This window comes from Schistocerca gregaria, chromosome 3 (assembly GCF_023897955.1).
Source record: "Schistocerca gregaria isolate iqSchGreg1 chromosome 3, iqSchGreg1.2, whole genome shotgun sequence".
NCBI lineage: Eukaryota > Metazoa > Arthropoda > Insecta > Orthoptera > Acrididae > Schistocerca > Schistocerca gregaria.
The window spans coordinates 916,781,509-916,802,572 of record NC_064922.1 but is presented as its reverse complement, the minus strand read 5'-3'; the positions used below and the strand labels follow the sequence as shown (position 1 = coordinate 916,802,572).

General features: G+C 42.5%; 2 protein-coding genes across 4 annotated transcripts in view; both read right to left on the bottom strand.

Moving 5' to 3' along the window:
- Window positions 1-3,206: 3,206 nt before the first annotated feature.
- On the bottom strand, window positions 3,207-3,779 carry LOC126355693 (cuticle protein 16.5-like). Its single transcript, XM_050006060.1, has 2 exons — window positions 3,727-3,779; window positions 3,207-3,611 (listed from the first exon to the last, which is right to left on the bottom strand). The coding sequence occupies exons 1-2, from the start codon at window positions 3,736-3,738 to the stop codon at window positions 3,207-3,209; spliced, it is 417 nt and encodes a 138-aa protein (XP_049862017.1). The 5' UTR covers window positions 3,739-3,779.
- A 15,098-nt stretch (window positions 3,780-18,877) lies between these two features.
- The window catches only part of LOC126355515 (cuticle protein 16.5-like), a 260,085-nt gene continuing 257,898 nt past the window's right edge, over window positions 18,878-21,064 (bottom strand). For 2 of the 3 annotated variants that reach the window (XM_050005858.1, XM_050005857.1), the window contains exon 2: window positions 18,878-19,387. In XM_050005858.1, the coding sequence (XP_049861815.1) occupies window positions 18,965-19,387 (423 nt within the window). In that variant the 3' untranslated portion in view covers window positions 18,878-18,964. Of the gene's footprint in view, window positions 19,388-19,519; window positions 19,558-21,064 lie in introns of those variants that run through there. The other variant, XM_050005855.1, reaches the window with a different exon arrangement.

Below are 21,064 nucleotides of genomic sequence, written 5' to 3'. Positions count from 1 at the left end.
GGTCGCAGTTTCGGATCCTGCCTCGCTCATGGATGTGCGTGATGTCCTTAGTTTAGTTAGGTTTAATTAGTTCTACATTCTAGGCGACTGATGACCTCAGAACTTAAGTCGCGTAGTGCTCAGAGCCATTTTAACCTTTTTTTTAATGTTCTCAGATAACCATAACGACAGTACACTTTTCTGCCAGGTCTGAAGAGTTTGGCGAGACTCGTGAACAGTGTTAAACTTCCTCAAAGCTATGGTAGCAGCAGTGTCGGCTCAAATCTGAGTACCTCTAAACCAAAGCCCAGCCTCAAGCCCATTAGTTGGCAGCAGAGTCCTAAAGAAGAAAATAGAGTCTTTTAGCAGCAAGTCAGGCATTAAGTTTGTCATTGATGTCTAGTGGATTGCACACACTGATTCGCCATGACGTGTTCGTGAACAGCTCATCCATTTTTCTTCCTCGTAAGCTGATCTTTTAAAAAGGTAAAGGTGAGGATGCTAACAGTTTCACAATGTGGGCATTTGGTAGAATATTGGGATAATCCTACCCAGCGTTGTGAACGACTTCGTAGCCAACGGATCGGAGAGGTAGGTTACGGGGCGGTGTTACATCTGTCGTTGTAGGAAAGTCAGTGAACAAGTAACACAGCCGACAGAAGATTAACTTGTATTTTTGCAAACAATGAAGGCTCATTACGAATACTGCAGCAACAGACGGACCCCGGTTCATAAGTGTCAACAAGGAAGAATCTCGGTGTATTAAGCATGAACTATAGTGTTGGACCCTCTACTGGATGGCCTTCATGAATCGTGGTGGTAGAGGAAGATAGTAGCCCAGAGCCGCTAGAAGCGTAGCTCAGCAGAGGTGGAGACAACGGAAAAATGCTTTTCATTGACCTTGTCCATGTACCAGACGTAGTTGCAGTTTCTCTGCGGTACTAATGTTTGTCATTGTCCTGTCGACTGATAAAAAGAATACAAACTCTTGACGAGGCACGGACGGGTAAAGCCCATATGTCAAAACCAATCTTTATTGTAATGATGACAATATGTTTTCTTTCCGTTGCATAAGGAATAAATTTTGTTTTTCTTAATATTTTAATTCTTGGGCCAACGAATCACACTTAAAGCCATAAAACTGTGATTATTACAAGAAATAACACATATTTGTATTCATGTTCGCATTTAATTAAAAATTTCAGGGTCGTTCTTTTTAATTTCACTGACACTCTCTGGTTTTGAGACATGTTTTGGGACGGTCGAATGGTAGTGAAGGTGCAATGGCGACAAGTTTCGATGTGGAATGGACTGAAGCGTTATGCAGAAAGAGCAATTCTATTTTCCACATTGGTTGTCTTATAATCATGGTTACTTACATGCCTATCAGCTGATTTCAGTCGTTAGTAGTGTCCAATTAACCATGGGAGGACGATGATAAGTAGGAATAGCGTGGTGAGTTTTTTTTTTTTTTTTTTTGTTTGTTTGTATGTCACTGCGGCAATAGTTATTGTAAGGTGTCAACAAATGTTCTCGCTGATCTTTTACAATATAGTATTGACATGATAATAGCTGATGGCCGAAATCAGTTGGTTCAAATGGCTCTAAGCACTATGTGATTTAACATGTGAGATCATCAGTCCCCTAGATTTAGAACTACTTAAACCTAACTAAACTAAGGACATCCACACACATCCACGCCCGAGGCACGATTCGAACCTGCGACCGTAGCAGTAGCACGGTTCAGGACTGAAGCGCCTAGAGCCGCTCGGCCATAACGGCCGGCGAAATCAGTTGACAGAAACGTAAATAACCTTGGTTATTTGACAGAGAAGGTGGAGAACGGAATTGTCTTGAATAAATTATTGGCTGTGGCACCTGAATTGAATAAACATTTTTTATGAAGGAAAAACAATAACTGTGAATTATTTTTCTATCAGAAATACACTGAACCTTGCAGCTACTAGGAGGAAGAGCTCTAACGCACATTACAAAACTAAGCAGCTATCAAAGTTCAGCACACCTAACTGGTGTAGTTAACAAATGGTCGTTATGCCTGTCAGCTTCTAACAGTCACTGCGAGAAATTCGCTGTTTTCGTTTATACAGGTATTTTTTTTGTAGGCCCTATATCACTTATGTTACGCCGTTCTCCTCGTTACTCACTTTCCGGGCAGGTATAGGACAGCAGTTCTAGAAAAATTAAACTTCTGGACAACAATATAACAATACTGTAAGTAGGTTGTTTAGGTTTTTATGTTGGTAAAGCCACGTAGCGCTCTGTATGAAAATCACTGACTGTACAGTGTACAGTCTGAAGCTGGTAGAACTCATTAATATTCGCTTGTGTAGTGTTGGGCAGTTGGATGTGAACAGCGCGTAGCTTTGTGCAGTTGGAGGTGAGCCGCCAGCAGTGGTGGATGTGGGCAGAGAGAGATGCCAGAGTTTTGAGAGCACGACTTTTGAACGCTATTAAGGTAAATACATTGTTTGTTCTCCATCAACATCTTTCGTTTTCTAACTATGCCTATCAGTAGTTAGTGCCTTCAGTAGTTAGAATCTTTTACTTTGCTGGCAGCATTGAACCTCGCTGTATTGCAGTATTTCGAGTAACGGAGATTTTTGTAAGTGATTCATGAAAGGTATAGGTTATTGTTAGTCAGGGCCATTCTTCTGTAAAGTTAACAGAACGTCAGATTGCGTTGCGCCAAAAATATTGTATGTCAGTTCAGTGATGATGAGAATAAGTAAAGAGAGAACGTAGAGTTTTACTCACCTGACTTTGTATCAAATAACGTAGAATTTTACCAGCACAGTAATTAATAATTTTTCTGAGGGGACGTTTCAATATTGGAGAAAATTTCCATTATGACCGTGGACAGCCTTGCACTCAACCGTCATAGGCAACTCACACGTTATTTCCTGCACTAGCTCCAAAGTGCACATAACGAGCACCTGTAAAGCATCCCTGTGATACCTGCAGTGAACTTAGCAGCACCATGCATATCTAGGATATCGTAAGCTGAAATATGGAACGATCTTTCACAAAACTTCCTTTATATTGTAAATAAATGTGTTAGAGAAATCAGTGACCGATGTACTCATTGCTTTAAGCAGTGTTGGAAGAATTTACAGAATATAGAGAAATAGGAGAAACGAAAAACAAACAAAAAGTTTATATTAAATATTTTTATTTATTTACAACCATTTTAAAGCAGCAGTTGACATTCAGCCCAGGAGAGCAGCCTTAGCCTGGAGATGGGCGGCGGCAGCGAGAGCACTGGGGGCAGCATAGGCTAGAGGGGCGGGGGCGGCGTACGCCACAGCGGGGGCGGCGTAAGCGCGGGCGGCGTAGGCGAGGGCGGCGCCGTTGATGACGGCGTCACGGGCCTGAGTCTGGGCGACGGCGGTCAGGTGGGCGGCTCTGTTGGCGGCGACGGCAGGGGTGTCCAGCAGGTAGCCGTCGGAGCGCACGGCGACGGGGGCGGGGCCGTAGGCGGCGTAGCCGGCGTGCACGGGGGCGGCCACCACCGCGGGGGCGGCGTACGCGGCGGGGGCGACGACTGCGGCGGGGGCGGCGCCGAGGTAGCCGGGCTTAGCCACGGCGACGGCCAGGACGGCGCTCAGGACGATCTGAAATTCAGAAAATATTGTAAAATGATGATATGGTTTCATGTTAGCCTCATACAATAGAACATCCACTTTCAACTGAAGCAGTAAGTGTTTAGACGGCAGGGGTTCTCCGTACCAGGGTGTTCATGGCTGGGAGGGTTGCTGCTGCTGCTACTGTTGCTGCTGAAATGTGCCTCTGTTGTGGTCGAGATTGGTTTATATACACGGCTTGTCCAGCAAACGACCTCGTGCAGTGGCCTTGCTAGAGGTACTGCATTGGGCGTTGTCTCGTTGCTGCCGATTTGTTCCGCCTGCTGTGTTAACTTACTTGAGACTGATTTTTCAATACAGACATCACGTGTAGTCTCTTCATTAAAACTTTGTTAATTACTTTAAATTTGTTACCTATGTCTCGTCCAGTTTTAGAGCTTCTGAAGCTGTCTAACATCAAAGCGCACTCTTAGATCTTACGCTTACCATTCTGTAGTACAGTTATAGTTACTTCTTTTATAAATACTAATGGTAATACATGGTAATACATTGTGACTTGAAACTAGATGAACTGGAATGTTCAAAAATTACGCTGAACACTATGGGACTTAACTTCTGAGGTCATAAGTCCCCTAGAACGTAGAACTACTTTAACCTAACTCACCTAAGGACATCACGCACATTCATGCCCGAGGCAGGATTCGAACCTGTGACCGTATCGGTCGCGCGGTTCCAGACTGTAGCGCCTAGAACTGCTCGGCCACCCCGGCCGGCAACTGGAATGTAATAGGAAAAAATATGAGAGTTTTATGTGAAGGAGAACTTCTCTGCTGAAAGTAACTAGATGATGCTGCGATAGTTCATTAATTAATTAAGAAACTTTGCTGTTGGTGATTTGTAAGGGCTCAGATGCCAAGTATAGCTGGGGAAAGGTTTTTCCACAAAAAGCCAACACGAACTGTACAGTTCCTGTTTCTTTTGTGTCAAAGTGTATACACAGCTAGTATACTTCAACGTGTCGTTAGTAGGGATTGAAAGCAATTTTGAAAGTAAGCCGTATGCGGTTCGTTTCCGTTGTAGATGCAGGAAGGATAACATTTTAACTTCAATGGAGAACATTTGTGTTTCCTAAGAAGACTATGGATTACACTCATTGTTGTGTATTGTCAGTAGCTTTTTGAATCAAAGAGTGAAATTATGCTCCTGCTGTCACCTATGGGAATTTGAGAAGAGGTCTTCCCAGTGTGGAATTTCACGAAAGCTGTAAGTACCTGATGAGCACCATGAAAATTTGCTTATAAATTGTGTTTCGATCCAGTAAGATGCTCAGTCTGTAATTAAGACCTATCACTATTTTTATGAACAGTAGTAGCTGCTTGAAATTTGATGGCAGTCACATTAAGTCTTATTTTATTGTGCCGCTCCCAGATCTTGGTGTATTATCTTTCTCTAGTACCTGTATTACATCCTGATATCTTTTCTGGACTCTTGCGCAGTGTTGACAGTTATATTCTGACTGCGTGAAATGTTTATTCGATGAAGTGGAAACTGAGCCGTTACTACGGCAACATTTTGGTTGCTGGGTGTTCAGCAGGGAGACGAGACGAACCCGGCGGTCACTTTGGCGGTGCAGACATGCCTGGAGGAGAAACGACGGTGTTCTCACGACCGGAAGAGGGGACCGTGTTCAGCGATCGAGTACCGCACCTCGCTGGATACATCAGGGGTGTGCTCCAGGTTAAAAGTGCTGATCCCACTCGATCGCTCCTGGATATAATGATCGATTGAACTGCTCGAGGATAATGAGAGCAACAGGACGAAGAAAGAATGGATACTATTACTTTTTACTTAAGGGTATTGTTTGGTATGTTGGTATGATGAAAGAAGTTAAAGTCTTGGGTAACTTGTGATGATTGGTTCTGACAGGAGCGAGCTGTTCCTGTCAACGAGTGTCAAGACTGAAAGCTCTTTGCTTGTAACACATTTCCTCTTAGTTATTACCAGCTGGTATTTATCAGAGGTAAGTTGTACACGGGCACCGAACTAAAACTGCTCCGGAAACATTTCATGCACCTTAACAAGAAGTACTTTTCTGGGTCAACTTTATTTTCGCCGCCATTTATTACTTCATTAAATTTTTTAAAGTATGTTTAGTATACTTTGAGTGCTGTTTTGAAGTGTTAGCTCATCCGTAGGATATGTTAAGTTCTACGATTCTGCTTGAATTTTAATGTTTTCCTAACGTTCCAAAAAATTTTATGGTTCATATCAAAGGCGGATAAGGGATGTGCCTGTAGAGAACTAAGCGTAGCCTTTTGTGGAGAGGAGAAAAGCGACTACTGGTGACACGAAGTTAGTATAATGTGAAATTCCTGTGTGCATCATTTGGTCCACGCCACAGGTGTGAGTAATATCGGCAGACCATTGCGTAGATCTGCATCCCAGTGAAGTAAGAATTGAAGTGATTGCCATCAAATTTCAAATAATCACTACTATTCTCAAAAATAACACTAGAGTTAAATGCTACGTCAGAGACGGAAGCACATAGTGAATCTAAATGACAGATATCTCACAGAAAAATAGATAACGTGTCTTTCTTCCTGAAACATGCGGAAGCGAATTTTTCAGTGCAATTATTATGTTTGTGTAACTGTCACGACATTCTTCAAAGTGCCAGTTGTAGAGTCTTGACCTACTCCTATATTTTTGTACGTGACGCAGGCGTAGAATTTTACAGAGGACACTCCTTCCTTAGGAGAACTATAGAAGAGGCCCAACATTCGACGCCCTCCATCGTCTCCTCAGTAAACGTATTACGAGCACGACTTTAATTTTGTAACGTTATGAAAGACGTTTAGACACTAATGATACATTTGTGCCGATTTATCCAAATTCATCTGTTATATGACATAACATTGAAGTTACAACAAACACTTTGTGTTGATTTTTGTATCTTATTACATACTCAAAATAAATATGCGATCCTAGTACCACCACTGCACTGATGATTTATGTCAGTCCAACATCCGCTTAACTTTAATAAAATTCTCTTTGTGACTTCGATAGCGACGGCGAGTTTCATGTAATTAAGTTGAAGTATTATAGTGGCTAGTTGCTGTGCATAGGATTCATTTGGTCAAACTAGTTTCATCGCTGTGATATTTTCATTAAAATAACTAATAAATGTCAGTAAACATCTTCTTGTTTTCGATTACAGATACTGAAATATGTATTGGAATCAGTTATGAAAAATATTATCCGTCATTTGCTGCTAGTCGCTTTACATGCATCCACCAAACACGTTACTCCTATTCATGCTTGGGACTATCAGTGGTCTATAATATAAATGAAATTTGGGATAAAATGGCAGCACGGGTTGCACTTTTATTTGATCGGTGGTTCTTTGTTCTCTCATGACGCGTGACATCTACAATTGGATAATGACCTCGGGGGCGGAAACTGGTCGTGGTTTTCAAAATGCAAAGGAAAGTGCTAATGGTGCTGGCATTTTATTCAAAATCAATACTGCAGTTGTGGATCTGTCTCACCATACTCCATATGTTGAACAAGAAAATAAAGAAAATTACTTAATTATCCATATTCTGACAGGAAATCTGTTGTAGCTAATTTAAATTACTTAACTATTTACATGTATGTGGTTGTGTTTTCTTTTTCTACACATACATTAATTTTTATGACCTTGTCATGTGTACATGTGCTCATCTACGTGTATGAATCCACATAGTACAGGTTGATAATTGTGTTACAATGCCTTCCATAACGCTTGAGACTTGAATAAACAAAAAACACTTAAGGAGATTCGCTTTAACTCAAGGAAAATTTTTGTAGTAAAATTTTGAATTACTTTTGTGTAAATGTTTTCAGTTGAATGACGTTACCTTATTAATAAGTATATATATTCCTCGTACTAGTTTTTTTTCAATTTGAATATTTTGTGGATAACACCATCTTGATAGGGTACCGAATTTCTTTATTTATTCATAAATAAATTTATAAAAAATTTAAAAGATCTAAGCGGTTTTATTCACCAAAAGTAAAAATTCGTTGGATTAAGGAAATACATAGGAAATGAGAAGACCATGTAACACCATAGCTTAGACACTACATACCTTTTGTTGATTCATGTAGCTTTCTATTTTGTTCAACGTCCCATCGTTGAACTTCTGCAATTAGTGTACGTTTAATTCGATACTGTAACGAAGTGTAATCTCTGTAATGATATGTTTTGTCTTTCCTACATAATCTCTTTTGGTATCTTTAAAATTAAATAATTTTATTTAAATAATTTTTTGTAGATATGTCAATATGTTTTGTTTTAATTAATATGTTTGGTTACTATTATATAAATTGCTGATCCTCACTTAGGATTCTCAGGCATTTTGTATCTAAATGTTGTTGTGGTTCCCCTCGGGAACGGAAGCATGCAGCGCTCGCAAATTGTGGTTGGCACGGATAGAAAGGTGGAACAAAGAGTCAGTCGGGAACGAGCTACCAAACTGTGCACTCCCCATGTAAAAGTTGTATATTGTGTTGGTTCCGAGAGAGGCTTTTCCTGCCTCTTTCCAATGCCTCGGATGGATGGATAAAGAGCTGGAATCATTCTGAAATTGGTATCTATCATCGCCACCAAGAAATGACAGAGTCCAGCATTTCTACCTGTAATTCCACCTACCAACATGCAATCGCCACCACATTGCGCAATCACTGTATTGGAGCACTATAGTAATGTAAGCCAAATAGTTAATTAAATAATGTTGATTGATCTTTGGTAAGAAGGGAGTATTCAGATTTAGCGTCTATTTAGTGAAGTTGCGGGAAGTAGTATATAGTAAATAAAGTTTTGTGAAAGCCCCCCAGTGATAGAAACAGCCCAATTTAAAGGCCTGTGGAATCTCAAAGTCATCTGTTTATCATTTACTTGAAAGTAGAAGACTGTGGTAATAAAGACGATTTGCTGTTTCTTTTAAAGAATTATAAGTTCTTAAGACTGAGGCTTATAAAGTTTTGCTTAGTAAATGACCACATTGCTGCTTGTAGTAAATTTTAGAAGGTGAGTCAGTTTCTTGCAAATTTGTCAACATAGTGTCTCACTGTAGTAAAACTGAAAAACTGCAATAGTGGAAAGTTATATACTCAAGCTTGTTAAGTACTTGTTTCTTTCGTGTAATAAATGTGCATATTAATGTAACAAGATCCACAGTTTGTCTCTTTCGTTCATATTGCATAACTTTTAATAGAAAGAAAACTATCTGTGAAAGCAGTAACTTCTTTACTAAAAATAAAGAAAAGTAATCTGTTAGTGGATTCCATTTAACTTCCACTCTAAATAAAATAGTGTTTAGCTAAGAGAGACTTCACCTGTGATCAGTTCATAATTTTGCAGTGAACTACATTTACGATTTTATGTCAGCTAGGAAAATGTGTAAAAAGTAATAGTGTGTAATGTTATCTGTTATATTTATGCAAATAGTCTGTTCTGCTCTGACAGCTTCCAATCTTAACCGTGAACATATACAAGTGTCAGAGTTCATTGCACTCGTGTGGCACAGTATAGATTGTGTTTGTCCGTTGAAGTCACTCATACCTATTTCCTTAATCAAGAATGTAGCTAGGTAAAATATTATTTGTTACGGTTTGAATATTTATGTAATTCTGTATTTCACTTTCGATAAGCCACCTCCGTTAGGTACAAAACTGTCAACAAAACAAAATTCCTCGCAGAGGGTAACACTGCGCTGTTGCTTTATACCACAATTTCTTTAACAAGACAGTTTTATTTCAGGACCTGCCTCCAACTTTAAGGTTATGGTACAGCAGTAGCAGAGGGTAGTGTTATACGTGCCTTTTCCGTGACAGGACTATTTGTTCTGTTGGGGCATAGTACGTAATAAGCCAAACTTGGTATTTGATTATATAACCTACGTAAATACAGTTGCAGTGCTATAACCACCCCCTCGTACTTCCAAAAACACCTGGTTCAAAGTATCCAGCTCCCTCGCATTTTTTTCAGAACCCCAATGGCTGTCAAAAGCTACCACAGTTTCCTCTGACACACTAATAAATCTTACCAGCATACTAAACAACAGCTACGATGTTCAGTCTTTGAAATGTCCGAAATATAAAATTCAGCAGTTTTACGGATCAAAGAACTACCAACTTATAATGCAGTTTCTTAATATGCATCATTAATAGCAGGCAAACTCCGTTTGCATCTCGAAGAATAAATATAAATTATTTTGGTGTTTGGTTCTTCTTAAGGAGGAAAACAGTGTGAAAAACATCACTATCAAGTTCACGTTTTCCTAACGTCAAGAATTTAAGTATTCCGACGTAACTTTCAAATTTCATGCGTGGAACGTACAGCGGAATCAAACTATTGGAGCTTTATAGGCTCACTCAATCTTTTTCTTATACTCAAGATATCAGAAATTTTCGTTTCTATTATATACTTTTGTTACCGCAGGCAGTTTTCATAGCATTTTCATGACAAGTGGATCTTACAGAAATAATGTCTGTGGGTTAGATCAGGACAAAGAATAGGGCTGGATAGCGTAGCGTTTACTCCCCTCTGAGTACAATCTACATATGACTGTCTACCTGGCTCAGACTTCAAAATTTTTCCTTTGTCGTTCGTAATTTACTATATTATATATAAACTTAACATTTTTAGTCCAAGAAACGTACAAATGCAAGTGAAAGAGACGTTAAGTATTTCCTTAGTGTGAAAAGTAGGCGATAATCACTAAAATGTTTTACAAGGTTTGATCTATATCCACAAATAAAATATGTCTTTCGCCATCCAGAGGGTAATTACGTATAGAAATTAGTTACGTAGAAAGGACAAGGGAATTTACATATTAGGACAACAAATAGTATCCAGAGCTGAAGCAATCAAAACCGACGTACGCAACATGTTAAGACGTTACCATACTGTTAGGAAGTGATTCTGTCCTCAAAGTGTAGGGTGTAGCTGCTCCGTTCATGTTTAGAGGATAGCGATCATCGAGTGACAGTGCGGTACCGCTCTGAAGATGCTCATGGTAGTTCCAGGGTAAACGTCGTAGATCGAGCATACAGGGCGTTTCCGTAAGAGCGTGCAAAAGCTTAAGAGGACATAGAGGATGCCCCACTAAACAATCTGAGGTAGGGGATCTGGTGTTGGAGAAGCCAGCTTAAGGAGGTAATTGGAATCACATTACTGTGTACTTTTTTAATTTCATCAGTGCAGTTAACTGCACATATGATCATTGACACGCTGAACGTACCATTTGTAGTGTATCTTACAAAATGTGCTGAAACTCACGGTCATCAACGTCAATGCTAGCACGACATCGGCGAAAAAGATTGTGGCCCACTCTGACAAACATCCCTGGTGTTTTTCGAATTGCATCATAGCAGCTTGTAAGTAGGCTGTTTAGGTTTTTTATTGGTAACGCCACTTAGCGCTCTGTACGAAAATTACTATCTGTGCTGTGTGCAGTCTGTGGCTGGTTTGCATTGTTGAAGTATATCTACTGTACTGTTGGGTAGTTGGCCGTTAACAGCGCGTAGCGTTGCAGAGTTGGAGGTGAGCCGCCAGCAGTGGTGGATGTGGGGAGAGAAATAGCGGAGTTTTGAGAGCGGATGATCTGGACGTGTGTCCATCAGAGACAGTAAATTTGTAATACTGGATGCCATGAAGTGCTATATATATAAAATGACTTTTGAACACTATTAAGGTAAATACATTGTTTGTTCTCTATCAAAATCTTTTATTTGCTAACTATGCCTATCAGCAGTTTGTGCCTTCAGTTGTTTGAATCTTTTAGTTAGCTGGCAGTAGTGGCGCTCGCTGTATTGCACTAGTTCGAGTAACGAATATTTTTGTGAGGTAAGTGATAAGGTATAGGTTATAGATAGTCAGGACCATTCTTTTGTAGGGATTATTGAAGGTCAGATTGCGTTGCGCTAAAAATATTGTATGTCAGTTTAGTGTTGATCAGAATAGGTAAAGAGCGAAATGTCTGAGTACGTTCAGTTCTGCTCAGCTGTTTGAAAATCAAATAATGTAAGAGGTTTATCAGCACAGTAATTCATTGATTTTTCAAGCTACGATTCTGGCAACTAATTCCATGTCCGTATCCGAATAGGTCTCATACACAAGTGACCTTAGATATCCCCATAGGACATAATAAAGGGGACTGAGGCCAGGTGACCTCGAAGGCCACGGATTACGACCTCCCCTACCACTTAAGCTGCCAGGAAATACAGCATTGAGATAGTGATGTCTGTTGGGAAACCGTTCCCTGTACAGCCCTTCAGCAGCCAGAGAGTAGCACCGTACCTCCCCATACAGAAGGTCAATGTCAGTGAGTTTTGCGAAACTGTACCGGTACTGCTCCATCGTATTATACTATACGTCTCTGAATAGCACTGAGTGATGAATGGATCTGTCGTTGATTCGTGGCATGTTCTGTCATGGGACAAATGGATACAATAGACGGTTCTCGGCGCTACAGTTTGGAACCCCGCAGCAGCTACGGTCGCAGGTTCGAATCCTGCCTCCGGCATGGATGTGTGTGATGTCCTTAGGTTAGTTAGGTTTAAGTAGTTCTAAGTTCTAGGGGACTGATCACCTCAGAAGTTAAGCCCCATAGTGCTCAGAGCCATTTGAATCATTTTTGACACACAAAGCTACCTAATGGACACGTAAAGTAAACAACACTTGCATCATGGCTTCCCGGTAATCAGGGTTGCCTGCCTTGTTTCCTTGCAGGAAATAAAGACTGTACATGTAAGTAAATAGCACACTACCAGTAAACGTGTACGCATGTTAATTGTAAATAAGCTGGAAAACCGAAATGCTTGACAAAGAGGTAGGCAAATTTACTTTCGTAACTCCTTATGCTCTCCGACCCCAGGTACCTACGTCAAATTGTTCAGTGGAACATTCTCTGTGTTATGTTACATTTTTGCACGCTCTTACGGAAACACCCTGTATAACTTTTCTTTAGCACTATGGGGCTTAACATCTGAGGTCATCAGTCCCCTAGAACCTAGAACTACTTAAACCTAACCAACCTAAGTACGTCACATCCTATCGTAGTGAGCACGGCGGACGCAGCTGGCCCGCCACAGCCGTAATCTGCGCGGCGGTTACCGCTAACGGCTTCCCGCGACCCTGGCCGGCGCAGAATCGGCGGTCTGTGCCGCAGTTGCCCTGCCCATCGGTCTAGAGACCTTGCTCGGTCCCGGAACGCGGACCAAATGACGTATTCAGGAACTTCACATCACTACCCACTTCCATGTCAGTAGCAGTAACTTTCCATATCTCCACATAACGCTACAGGAACATTCCCCCCAGCGCATTCCTTTAACACCTCAGACGCATTATGACCATAACGTATCGAGAGAAGAGTTTCCCGTGTTTTTCCAGGATTATTCCAGGCGAATGTTGTGACGGTTCCTTCACCAGGGACAAGGAGGACTTCTTCTTCATTCTGGTGCGTAGACTGTATAGCGTTACTGTCATCGAGATATACTGAAGTGCCAAAGAATGTAGAACAGGCATGTGTATTCAGATACAGAGATTTGTAAACAGGCACAATGCGGAGCTGCAGTGGGCAGCTCCTATATAAGACAACAACTGTCTGGAGCAGTTGTTAGATCGGTTACTGCTGCTACAGTGGCAGGTTATCAAGGCTTATGTAACTTTAAACGTAGTATTATAGTCGGCGTACGAGCGCTGGGACACAGCCTCTCCGAGGTAGCGATGAAGTGGGGATTTTCCCGTACGGCCATTGCGCGAGTGTGCCGTGAATATCAGGATTGTGGTTAAACGTCAAATCTCCGACATCGCTGCGACCGGAAAGAGATCCTGCAAGAATGGGTTCAACTACGACTGAAGAGAATCGTGTAACTTTACGGAAGTGCAATCCTTCCTCAGATATCTGCAGATTTCATTGCTGGGCCATCAACAAATTTTAGTGTACCAAAAATCATCGATATGGGCTTTAGGAGCCTAAGGCCCTCTCGTTTATCCTCGGTGACTGCACGACACAAAGCTTTAAGCCTCCCCTGTGCCTGTCAATACCGACATTGGACTGCTGATAACTGGAAACATGTTGCCTGGTAGGACGAATCTCGTTTCAAATTGATAATGATGATGATGTTTGGTTTGTGGGACGCTCAACAGCGCAGGTATCGGCGCCCGTACAAGTTCCCAACCGTTGCTCAGTTCTGTCACGCCACTTTCATGAATGATGAAATGATTAGGACAACACAAACATCCAGTCATTTAGAGCCAGGTGAAAATTCTTACCCCGACGGGAACCGAAACCAGGACCCCGTGCTTGGGAAGCAGTTTCAAATTGTGTCGAGTGGATGGACGTGTAAGGATATGGAGACAACCTCATGAATCCGTAGACCCTGTATGTCAGCAGGGGAGCTGGTGGAGGCACTGTAATGTTGTGAGACGTGTGCAGTTGGAGTGATTTAGGACTTCTGATAGCTCTAGATACGACTTTGACAGGTGACAGGTACTTAAGCATCCTGTCTGATCACCTGATCCATTCATGTCCGTTGTGCATTCCGACGGACTTGGGCAATTCCGGCGGGACAATGCGACACCCCACACGCCCACAATTGCTACAGAGTGGCTCCAGGAATATTCTTCTGAGTTTAAACACTTCTGCTGGCCACCAAACCTCCCAGACATGAAAATTACTTAACATATCTGGGATGAATTGCAACGCGCTGTTCAGAAGAGATCGCCACCCCCATGTACTCTTACGGATTTATGGACAGCCCTGAAGGATTCATGGTGTAAGTTCTCTCCAAAACTAGTTCAGACATTAGCTGAGTCCATTCCACGTCTTGTTGCTGCACTTCTGCATTCTCACGGTGTTCTACACGATATTAGGCAGGTGTACCAGTTTCTTTGGCTCTTCAGTGAATATGCAGTATTTCCACCTCACTACGTTAACTTAAGTTACTACTGTCACTGATTTGCTGCTTTGCCTGGCCGTGAGCGGCGTTAGCAGCGCGCATCGATATATCCCCTCTCGTAGTATCTTTGCTCCATTGCTATTTCTTCCCGATAGTTGTCTGTCGTAAGCCAGTTCGGGTACAGTGTTCGGGTCGCGAGTTCGTGTCGGTAGTTCGGATACCGAGTTCGCGTTTGCCAATCAGCTGGAACGCGTCTGGAGCGCAGTCTGGAGCTACCAGTCAGGGAGTGGCAGTGTGGCACTAGGGCAGTCGGGTTGGAGCAGCAGGGAGGTCTGCGTCGACAATGCTCGCCCGACCATTGCCGCCTTGCATTACTTGAGCCGGGCCACGGTCCTGGAGGATCGTCGGTCGGTCGTCCTACCTGACGCCGCGTTTGGGCTTCCCGATCCTTCGTGAGTCGGTTGTGTGCGTGTGCATCTTCTCCCGATTTGTCTGCATGTGTGTTTAGTTACTGTTGCGTAGCGTTCAGGTCTGTGTCCAAGAGTTTGCCAGGTTGTGTGTGTAGTAGGTGTTATTTCCACTGATGACCATTTTAGATGTTGTCGGTATTCTGAGAGGAGTCGGTCGGTTGGTGGGGACCAGGGACGATATCCCCGTGCGGCGCGGTCGGTTGGGTCCGCTGCCGGTCCCTGCACAGTGTCGGAGCGTGTGTGGAGCTCTCCGATAGCTACGAGCTTCGTGGCTCACCGACCCAGGGCGTCAAACCTGAGTAGTGCTCTCAAGTACCCAAGGTTTTGACAGCTAATCCATACTCTATTGTGGAGTATCAGGTTGGTAACCTTTCCTGTTTGAGTTCTCATGTACTGATTAATGGGAAGCAAGTCGCTGTCTCGGTCGGTCCGTCGATGTCCCCTGGTTGGGTTCCGACGGATCACGTATAGTTGGGCTCACCAACTGTCTCACCGTGAACGAGGGAAGACCGACCTCCTTCGAGGACTTCTGAGTGCCATCGGTGTTTAATTATCTGTTGTCAGCTATTTTAAAGTTTAGGCTTATGATTATTTGTTTGCTTTCTTAAAATTTAGCAAAATTGATTTTTATATTTATCTTTCAAGCTTAAACAGTGAGGCCTTCTGCCTTTAAAGATTAATATATTTTAAAATTCTGAAGTTCAATTGTGGCCCACAGCCGTTGGTATAGCACCTTGCATATGTAGCTTCTCTAAATTTTTAAGATTTCTTGTTGTTAACGATGCTGCCCTTCAGCTTTCTAAAGGTCTATGTTAATATATTCTGAAGTTACGAAATTTAACTGTGGCCCTCAGCCATTTGTGTTGTACCTTGCATATGTTACCTTTTGGGTTTTTAATTATTTTTTGCTATCTTAACTGAATTTTTTAGTTTTTGAGATTTATTGTTGGACTTCTGCCTTTAAAAGTCTATGGTAATATATTCTAAAATTTGGGAATTTAATTGTGACCCTCAGCCATTTTATTGCACTTTGCGTAAATTGTTTTTTGAATTATTTTATTGCTATCTTAATTGGATTTTTGTTTTGTTAATGTTTCTTGTTGGAGGCCTTCTCCTTTGAAAGAGCTGCATTCGGCAAAGATTCGGTTATGTGCCGTTTTGGTTGTAAAGGTTATTAAATTACAATAAATGACAATTAGAAGCAGAAACTGACCTCAACCCTTGGTCCTTTCCACAATCCTCTTACCTGTTCTGCCCAGAGGGTTTAGCTGGCGTTTCACCATCCTAGAATATTGCCCGAATGGATGGGAACCGTGCCATACAGGACTTGCAGGGGATATTGAATGTATATATAGAGCGATAGCACGAATGGTCATCGGTTTGTTTGATCCATGGAGAATGTCGCTGAGATGCAGAAAGAACTGTACTGGCAGACTTCTGAAGATGGACGGAGCATATCCCGAGAGAGTCTACTGACAAAGCTTCAAGAACCGCCATTGAACGATGACTCTAAGAATATACTACAACCACCTACATATCGCTCCCATAGGTATGATGAGGACAGGATCAGGTTAATTATAGCACACAAAGTAGCATTTAAATACTCATAATTACAGTGCTCCATATGTGAATGGAACAGGAAAAAGTCCTCATAACTGATGCAGTGGAATGTGCCCTCTACCATAGTTTTAGAGTGGTTCGCAGATTATAGATACAGGTGGACAGTTTACCCATCCTTGCAGTAAAATGAACTTCTTCCAATAATGTTGGAAGCTCGTTTTCAAAAACGCGGCCTGTTAAACGATGGGGTAACACACAACTCCAAGTAGCTTCCTCTCATACCGCACCACACTTATACAGAGAAGCAGTTTTGTAAATATGTCCCCAAGAAGGCATGTGGATTTTCACTCAACCACAGATGTGAACTGGGCGTGTTATTGATAACGACCAGAGTGAAAGTTCCTTCTTCAGTAAACAGTATTAATAGAGTTACTCGGTGATTTGCAATTAACCAGTAACAAAGTACGAATCGTCTACTTTCACCCCCCTTCTTCATGGTGCTGGATCCTCTGTGAATGATAGGGGACTAACGTACGAAATGTGTCCCTCATTCTTGTATGTGGAACACCCACATGGGTAGAAATTCTGCCCGTGCTTGTTGAAGGACTACTACCAACTTAATGATGTCTGTCACTACATCCACACCCTGTTCATATACACGTTCAGATGAGATATAAAAAAATGTAAATGTCGTGTGACTAGTGTCTCCCGTAGGGTAGACCGTTTGGCAGGTGCAAATCTTTCGATTTGACGCCACTTCGGCGAGTTGCGTGTTGATGGGGATGAAATGATGACGATTAGGACAACACAACACCCAGTCCCTGAGCGGAGAAAATCTCTGACCCAACCGGGAATCGAACCCGGGACTTTAGGATAGACAGTCTATCACGCTGACCACTTTTTTTTCTTCTTTTGTATTCTCATTTTCTCCGTTTTTGTTCGTTGTATCTGCTCTGGGCGGACGTCGCAAGACACCCGTTTCAGTTCGTCGTTGCTCCATTAACTCAGTTTTTTTTTATTACAGAGGGAAGGTAACCCTCTGACCGAAGACGCTGAGCTACCGTGCCGGCACCACAGAGGTACCGGGGGCGGACGGATGAGATATGCTTGCTGGGCACTGAACCAATCTCACGCAGTTTAATGAGAACATTACTAAACACTCTTGAACCTGGTACTCTGCAGCAATCCATCGTATTTTCTGCAAGCAGCAGCAGTGTGTGCATTACAAAACGATTCACAAACACTGTATCTGTATTCTCACTATTTGTAAATAGGTATTGCATGCTTAACCCATACAGTAGAGTAGTCCAGAAATTCACAGCCAGAATCACATTTGAAAAATTCGATTCTAGACGGTTTAAGGGGTATAAGTGCAGATACTTTTATATGTGGTACCATAATGTAGACACACAAGAGTGGTTGTTTTCTCTCTGTATGTTACAGTTTTCCTACAGATATGTCACAAAGTTTACTACCTGATGTTTTCTGCATGGACGTGACTGCACCACGAAATGAAGTATGCGTATCGGTTTATACTAACTGTTTTGCGTCCACACGTTCACATTCAACATCTGAGCTGTCGCTTAGGGGAAAATAAACATTAATGGCTGGCTCTTCCCACACATGGTTGGAGCTTCTAACCGACCGAAAACATACGCCGTTTAAGATCTATAGCGGCACATGACCTATATACTAATGTAATGTTGTTCACTGTACCGTTCTCATCCACCAATAGAAATATCTGAAATTACAGCCGTTACAAATTATATAAACTCAGGCACAACAACAAAACTTGGTCGTCCGGGTTGTCCGAGCGGTTCTATGCGCTATAGCTCGGAACCGCACGACTGCTACAGTCGCAGGTTCGAATCCTACCACGGGAATTGATGTGTGTGATGTTCTTAGGTTAGTTAGCTCTAAGTAGTTCTAAGTTCTAGGGGACTGATGACCTCAGAAGTTAAGTCCAATATTACACAAAGTTATTTTAATTTGAACAAATCTTGAACTTGAAAACAAATACGAGAGCTTATATGTAAACCCATAACAGCTGGAGGACAAACTCCCAAAATGGAAAGTTATCTCTCTAACCAGCTTAAACATCTAACCAATAAAAATATGACACATGTTATATGAAAAATATTTACTAATCTGCCTGAAGCGCGCTGTATTTGGAGATATGTTTGGCGTTAAATTGTTATGTTTCATGAAACAGGTACGCTGGAGGAATTGTTAGGTATTTGTTCACTGTTGTAACATTCACGGAGAAATAACTTAGTGAACATAAGTTCTATCTATGAATCAAGAAAAGGTAAATAAAAATTTATTTTAAATAGTTTATTATTTTTAAGTAAATTTTTCATACAGGGACTACTCAGGTACTGGCACAGAGCTTAGTGGAAGGACATTTCAGCCCAGCAGAGCAGCTTTAGCATGGAGATGGGCGGCGGCGGCGAGAGCACCAGGGGCAGCGTAGGCGGCGGGGGCGGCATAGGCGACGTGAGCGGGGGCGGCGTACGCCACAGCGGGGGCGGCGTAAGCACGGGCAGCGTAGGCGAGGGCGGCGCCGTTGATGACGGCGTCACGGGCCTGAGTCTGGGCGACGGCGGTCAGGTGGGCGGCCCTGGTGGCGGCGACGGCAGGGGTGTCCAGCAGGTAGCCGTCGGAGCGCACGGCGACGGGGGCGGGGCCGTAGGCGGCGTAGCCGGCGTGCACGGGGGCGGCCAGCACCGCGGGGGCGGCGTACGCAGCGGGGGCGACGACTGCGGCGGGAGCGGCACCCAGGTAGCCGGGCTTAGCCACGGCGACGGCCAGGACGGCGCTCAGGACGATCTGAAGTTCAACGAGTATCGAAAAATTAGAATTCGATTAACATCGCATCACATAAATCGTATACAGACAAGTTGCTAGTTTGTTATAGTAATCAAGTGCAGTGAAGCACAGTAAGTCACGAGTTGCACATACCAGGGTGTTCATAGCTGGAACAGTTGCTGCTGCTACTGCTGCTGCTGCTGCTGAAATGTGCGTATACGGTCCACCTCGCGGGTTTATATACGCAGTCAGACCGTCATGCGTCACCTGGCGTGAAAGTAGCGGCCTTGCCTAAAGCCGTGTGATGGGCGTTGCCTGGTGACCGCCAGATCTGCTCGGTGTCCGTCACTGACTTTAAGATTGTGGTAAAAAGAAACGCGCTTAACCAAGTCATCTGCAAGGTCTATATCATAGACAGTTATTTCATATTTTTAAAACATTATGTTTTTCCAATTCATTTATATCCTTGGTTTTGTAGATTTGGTGGCCCTAGCAGCTCTTGCCGTATTTAAAATTGGTCCTAAACACCTCCCTTTATATGGGAATGGCATAACTTGTCCACATTCAAATGATAATGGCTATAAATGAGATTGTGCTATTACTACTTTACATTAAAGTCCATGAAATCCTAAATACGAAACTTGTTTTGAACATAATGACAAAAATGAAGCCGCGCGAGATTAGCTGAACGGTCTTAGGAGCTGTAGTCCTGCACTGTGCGGCTGATCCTGGCGGAGGTTCCAGTCCTCCCTCGGGCATGGGTGTGTGTGTTTGTCCTTAGGATAATTTAGGTTAAGTAGTGTTTAAGCTTAGGGACTGCTTAGCAGTTAAGTCCCATAAGATTTCACATACTTATTTTTTAACAAAAATGGAAAGGTGAAAATAATACAGAAATAATAACAAGTATGTAAAAGGTTGCCTCGATTTGGCTGCAGATTATGAATTTTGACAGATAACGAACTACCAGTGCGTACAAGGAAAGATTTCATTTTGTAATCGGCATATAAGACCTGCTGGTGAAATGGCACAGCAGGCGTTGTGTGTAAGCTCAGATTAAAGACGACATCGTTAGATACCCAAGCGCAAACACTTTTTATCAGCTTGTTTAGTAACTGTTTAGTACTGTTCCTGATCTATATAAATGACCTGGGTGACAATCTGAGCAGTTCTCTTAGACTGTTCGCAGATGATGCTGTAATTTACCGTCTAGTAAGGTCATCCGAAGACCAGTATCAGCTGCAAAGCGATTTAGAAAAGATTGCTGTATGGTGTGTCAGGTGGCAGTTGACGCTAAATAACGAAAAGTGTGAGATGATCCACATGAGTTCCAAAAGAAATCCGTTGGAATTCGATTACTCGGTAAATAGTACAATTCTCAAGGCTGTCAATTCAACTAAGTACCTGGGTGTTAAAATTACGAACAACTTCAGTTGGAAGGACCACATAGATAATATTGTCGGGAAGGCATGCCAAAGGTTGCGTTTCATTGGCAGGACACTTAGAAGATGCAACAAGTCCACTAAAGAGACAGCTTACACTACACTCGCTCGTCCTCTGTTAGAATATTGCTGCACGGTGTGGGATCCTTACCAGGTGGGATTGACGGAGGACATCGAGAGGGTGCAAAGAAGGGCAGCTCGTTTTGTATTATCGCGTTATAGGGGAGAGAGTGTGGCAGATATGATACACGAGTTGGGA